At 40.0% G+C, this 5,286-nt stretch overlaps 1 protein-coding gene across 1 annotated transcript; it reads left to right on the forward strand.

The window, feature by feature from the left end:
* The first annotated feature begins 359 nt into the window (after positions 1-359).
* Positions 360-2,313, forward strand: LOC143421997 (uncharacterized). Its single transcript, XM_076892064.1, has 2 exons — positions 360-856; positions 1,741-2,313. The coding sequence occupies exons 1-2, from the start codon at positions 600-602 to the stop codon at positions 2,009-2,011; spliced, it is 528 nt and encodes a 175-aa protein (XP_076748179.1). The 5' UTR covers positions 360-599; the 3' UTR covers positions 2,012-2,313.
* The last annotated feature ends 2,973 nt before the right edge of the window (positions 2,314-5,286 follow it).

Below are 5,286 nucleotides of genomic sequence, written 5' to 3' on the forward strand. Positions count from 1 at the left end.
CCTGAAAATTTCCATGACTGTTCACCAAAGCCTGCTGTTTCTTACGGTGAAAGAATGATTTTGATGCTCCATATAGATTTAGAGTTACCAAAGGTTGTTTGAGCGCAAGTCAAGGCAGTTTTTGCTTCGCCTCTACTCAGTTACAGTGTATTACAAGTCATATATCTTTAAGAATTTATGTTTTATCTCTGAATTATGAAGACCTGAAGATTCCCCCATCTCTTCTGAATAAAACGATGCCTGAATGACCGTTCTAGCCTCTACGGTTAGGAAATTATGGCCATTTGTTCGAGGGGAATCCTGAATGTCAGAAATACACTGAAGAAAACTCACACCTCTCTCTGTGTCTGTGTGTGTAACGGTGTGTTCACACCGAACGCGATGGACGCGAATAAAACGCCCCAAACGCCCCTAATTTGACGCGTGTACATTCGCGTCTCAACGCGTGTCCAAGAAAAATCCATCGCGCGTCAAAATATGATATTTTGACGCGCGTGAACCGGAAATGTGGGAGGAATGTGGGAGGGAGTTGTGCCAGACCTGGTTTTGCAAGATGGCAGCTATCGAGCTAGCGCTTGAAGAGAGAGTCTCCCTTCTCTATGTACTGTGGAGAGCAGAGCAGCAGCGTAAAAGACGTCCTCGCCGTACCTGGGTCCATCAGGTCCTCCAGAGGCATGAGCAGTTTGGTGAGTTTCACCACTTGCTCCAGGAGCTGCGCCTGGATGACGGCCGATTCCAGCGCTATCACCGTCGGCCAGTTTGAGGACCTTTCCCTCGTCGGTCCCAGCATTGCCCGCCTAGACACCAACTACAGGCGCTCAATCCCACCTGCAGAGCGCCTGTCCGTCTGCCTGAGGTTAGTAAAACTATTTAATACGGTAGTCCTTTATTGATATCTGTGCTAATATGCTAATCCATCCAGTTATACACTGCTAACATGGATGTGCTATGCTAACAGTGAATGCTGTCGGTGTTTACTGAAAGCAAACTGTGGTACAGAGACGACTCTTTATAATATTTCTAGTGATACTCAGAAGCTCTCATCAAGCCCCGATTTAATTCGATTTATGCTGTTATCAGTGTTTGAATGATAGCATGGCTGTGGTGTCACATCAATGTATGCGCTCGGTGTTTGCTGATATCAAACTGTAGCATTAGGACCACTGAGTTAACCTTTGTAGTGATACTCCTTTTTATTTAGACCTGGTTTAATTCTGGGATAGTTGAATATTTGTATATAATCCCTGCAGCTGTCAGACTCTATAGCAGGGGTCACAGCCTTTATTAAAACAGAGTTAGATAAAACTGTGAACAGTTTGGTTCATCTCTAGTTACATGGTTCTATCTTGATAAGCTGTCTTATCACAGATTAATTTGTCAAAAATATTAATGATTTAAGCAAGGAAAGGGCTACATGTCAACACACAACTCTTTATTTCTATTAATGTCTCACTTCATTCCTACCTGATTGACATGTTTAGGAATTATGAGTGATTGGCTCACTGTAGTTGTGAAAGTTGCTACCAATCAAATTATGATATGTTAAAGTTAAAACAAAACACAACTGTTTTAGATATTATCTAATATACATTTTGTAATTATCCTTATAATTACAAAAGGTTTTATGTAAGATTCATGTTTTGTGATTTAAATCTGACATCACAAAAGTATTTTGGAATTTGAATAATGTATTTTGTAACTGCAGTACACATAATACTGATTTTGAACAATTTTGTCCAGGTTCCTTGTCACCGGGGACTCCTTCAGGACCATCGCGTTCAGTTTCAGAGTCGGTGTGTCCACGGTGAGCCAGATCACCCCCCAGGCAGCGACGTCCATCTGGGACTGTCTAGTGGACGACTTCATGGCTGTGCCTTCACCTGGAGACTGGCGCTCCATCACAGAGGGATTCCAGGAGCGCTGGAACTTTCCTCTGTGCTGTGCAGCTCTGGATGGGAAGCACATCCAGACAAAGGCACCCCATATATCATATAGGAGACACACACATTGATATACACTAAATATTCATTTCATTTCTTTTTTGTGGTACCCAAATTGATGCACCTGCTTGATTTTGTTTAAACAATTATTGCACACTTTCTGTAAATCCAGTAAACTTCTTTTCACTTCTCAAATATCACTGTGTGTCTCCTGTATGATATTTAACTGACATTTTTTATTGTAACAACCAACGATTTATACAGGAAAATAATGTCTATTAACAAGGTTGCCCAAACTTCTGCATCCCACTGTATCAGTATATTTTGTCATTAGTATAATATGAAATAAATTCTACATGTGTCAAGTCGTGTGCCAACATTTGCTGTGTAGTAGAACTGAGACATTAGTCATTATAAACATTTATTTGAAATAATATTAAAAGTCTCAAACAGAAAAACATTAAACATAAATATATAAAATATAAGTATTTACAGAGAGACAGGAATAAAAAGGACCAGCTGCTCTCCAGAGCAGGAACAAGGCTGAGGAGGAAATGCTCCATTGGAGACTGGTGTGGCCTCTTCAGGGACTCCAGGATGGCCAGCTCCACCGCCGATGGACCGTCCTGGGACCCGTCCCTCATCTGCCTCGGAGCCGTCCTCCTCTGTGGGCCTGTAAAACAGCACAAAACACAAAGAAATGAGAAGGCTGCTACTAGATTTTAATTTCAACATTGAAAAAAAAAAAAAACAATAACAGGATATAATCAGATTGGTTGTAGATATTTAGTAAAGGTGATCACAAGGGAATCCCACCGACTAAAAAGGTATCAGTGCTTGCTGTACATATCTGTGGGTGCAGCAGCAGGAGCTCAGGGACTGGGATGCTCTGCTGCAGAATCAGTTGGTTCTATCAATACAGTATTAAATGTTAACAGGTTGGATATAATAATCGTAGAGTAGACAGTGGTCCCTCATTTATTGCAGGGGTTCTCAGAATAACTAGCCCCTGGTCACAGTTCTCACAATTGATTCTCAAAGTGCAAACCTTTGTAGATTGCAAAACGTAAAAGTATTATTATGCCGCGGTTTGTCTTCATCTGCCCGCCACTTTCGTGCGCCTTTTTCCCTCACGGTGCAGGTGTCTATTTCCGAATGAGGCTCATAGTTATGGGTGTTTTTGTGCTGTTTTTTCTATTGGACGCGATGGTTATCAAAACCAAACGTGATAAATTTGGCAAGCGCTGGAGATTTGTCAATCAGGCTGCAGATTGCAATGCTGTACTGTGCAATAAAAAATCAGCGAAAAAGCAAAGCAGTGACGGATGAACAGCGGGACCACTGTGTGCTGTTTATTAATAAACAATAAAATATATTCCTAAATGATAACATGCATAAAAGCAGAACGGTATTTGTACGTCAGTGGGAAAATAGCAGTGGCTTGCTAGCTTTTGTGCGGCTTCCCCGGGTCAGTGAAAACTTTCAAAAGAGAAATGAATGAACTTACCAGGTTGCCCGATCTCTTCACATATCTTCCTCCAAGCTCGGTCCTTTTTATTCCTGTCTCGGTACTGAAAGCAGCTGGTGTTGTACAGCTCCGAGTTGTTTGCTACCGCATTGATTAGCCTTCCCCTCCATTGAAGTATGAAAGGCTTTGGCTGGATCTGCCCCTTTGACCTAGGTAACAGCCACGTCACCAGGCTCCTGATTGGTTGTCGCGGCGCGATTTGACGCTGGAGTTCAGATTTTTCCAACTCGAGCGGTAGACGCGAAACGCGCGTATGCACAAAATGCAACACAAAAACTCACGCGCGTAGTTTTATTCGCGAGTCAAACGCGCCAGACGCGCTACACTGACGCGCGTTTCACGCGTTTTGGCGTTTTCGCGATGCAAATCTGCTTCCGAATTTTCGCGGGACCCGCAATCGCGCGTCATCGCGCCTTTCCATTGACTTTACATGTAAACCTGACGCTCTATTCGCGTCCATCGCGTTCGGTGTGAACACACCGTAAGGGCTGACTACAGCAGGTGCAGCTAATTTAACTGACCTACATATACCAAGCCCAGACTCTCAACAGCTCCTGTTCCCTTTACTGTCTGTGTATGTGTCTGTGTATCAATATTTCTCCTATGTTTAAGTATTACTCCTCAATCATAGTATTTCTGCTAAAGCAAAGTACTTCTACTACATCTTAGTACTTCTGCTAAATCATAGTATTTCTGCCAATTCATAGTATTTTTGCAAAATCATGGTATTTGTGCAAAATCATGGTTTTGGGGCCAAATATTTCTGTTATTTTATAATATATGTGCTGAATATATTATATGTGCCAAATCATAGTATTTATCCCAAATTATAGTATTTATGCCAAATTACAGTATTTCTGCTAAAACGCAGAATTTCTACCAAAAGATAGTACTTCTGCTAAATCAGAGTATTTCTGCTAAACCAGAGTATTCCTGCCAAATCATAGTATTTGTACTGAAACATGGTACTTCTGCCCAATCATAGTATTTGTACTAAATCATAGTACTTGTGCCAAATCATAGTATTTATACCCAATCATAGTATTTCTGCTAAATCATAGCATTTGTGCCAAATCATGGTATTTGTGCAAAAACATAGTATGTCTGCAAAACCATAGTATATCTCTTATGTTATAGTATTACTACTAAGGCATAGTATTTCTGCCAAATCATAGTATGTGTGCCAAATCGCAGTATTTATACCAAATCACAGTATTTGTGGTAAAACATAGTATTTCTGCCATATTGTGGTATTTGTGCAAGAACATTGAACTGTTATGTTATAGTATTACTACTAAGTCATAGTATTTCTGCATTGTTATAGTATTTGTACTAAAACGTAGTATCTCTGCCAAGTCATAGAATTACTGCAATTTCATAGTTTTTTTTAGGAAATCTGTTATGTTATAGTATTACTACTAAGTCATAGTATTTCTGCCAAATCATAGTATTTGTGCCAAAGCATCGTATTTGTATGGAGTCATAGTATTTCTTCTAAATCATAGTATTTCAATCAAATCTCAGAAGTTGTTGTTAAAACGCAGTATTATTGCCAAATCATAGTATTTGTACCCAATCATAGTATTTCTGCTAAATCATAGCATTGGTGCCAAATCATGGTATTTGTGCAAAAACATAGTATGTCTGCAAAACCATAGTATATCTCTTATGTTATAGTATTACTACTAAGGCATAGTATTTCTGCCAAATCATAGTATTTGTACTAAATCATAGTACTTGTGCCAAATCATAGTATTTGTTGAACATCATAGTATTGGAACCAAAACATAGTATTTGTCCCAAAGCATCATATTTGTA

This window comes from Maylandia zebra, linkage group LG14, assembly GCF_041146795.1.
Source record: "Maylandia zebra isolate NMK-2024a linkage group LG14, Mzebra_GT3a, whole genome shotgun sequence".
NCBI classification, from domain to species: domain Eukaryota; kingdom Metazoa; phylum Chordata; class Actinopteri; order Cichliformes; family Cichlidae; genus Maylandia; species Maylandia zebra.

Coding starts and splice junctions, on each gene's coding strand:
- LOC143421997 (XM_076892064.1), top strand. CDS start 600: ATGTACTGTGGAGAGCAGAGCAGCAGCGTAAAAGACGTCCTCGCCGTA. Junction 857..1,740: donor CGCCTGTCCGTCTGCCTGAG/GTTAGTAAAACT, acceptor AATTTTGTCCAG/GTTCCTTGTCACCGGGGACT.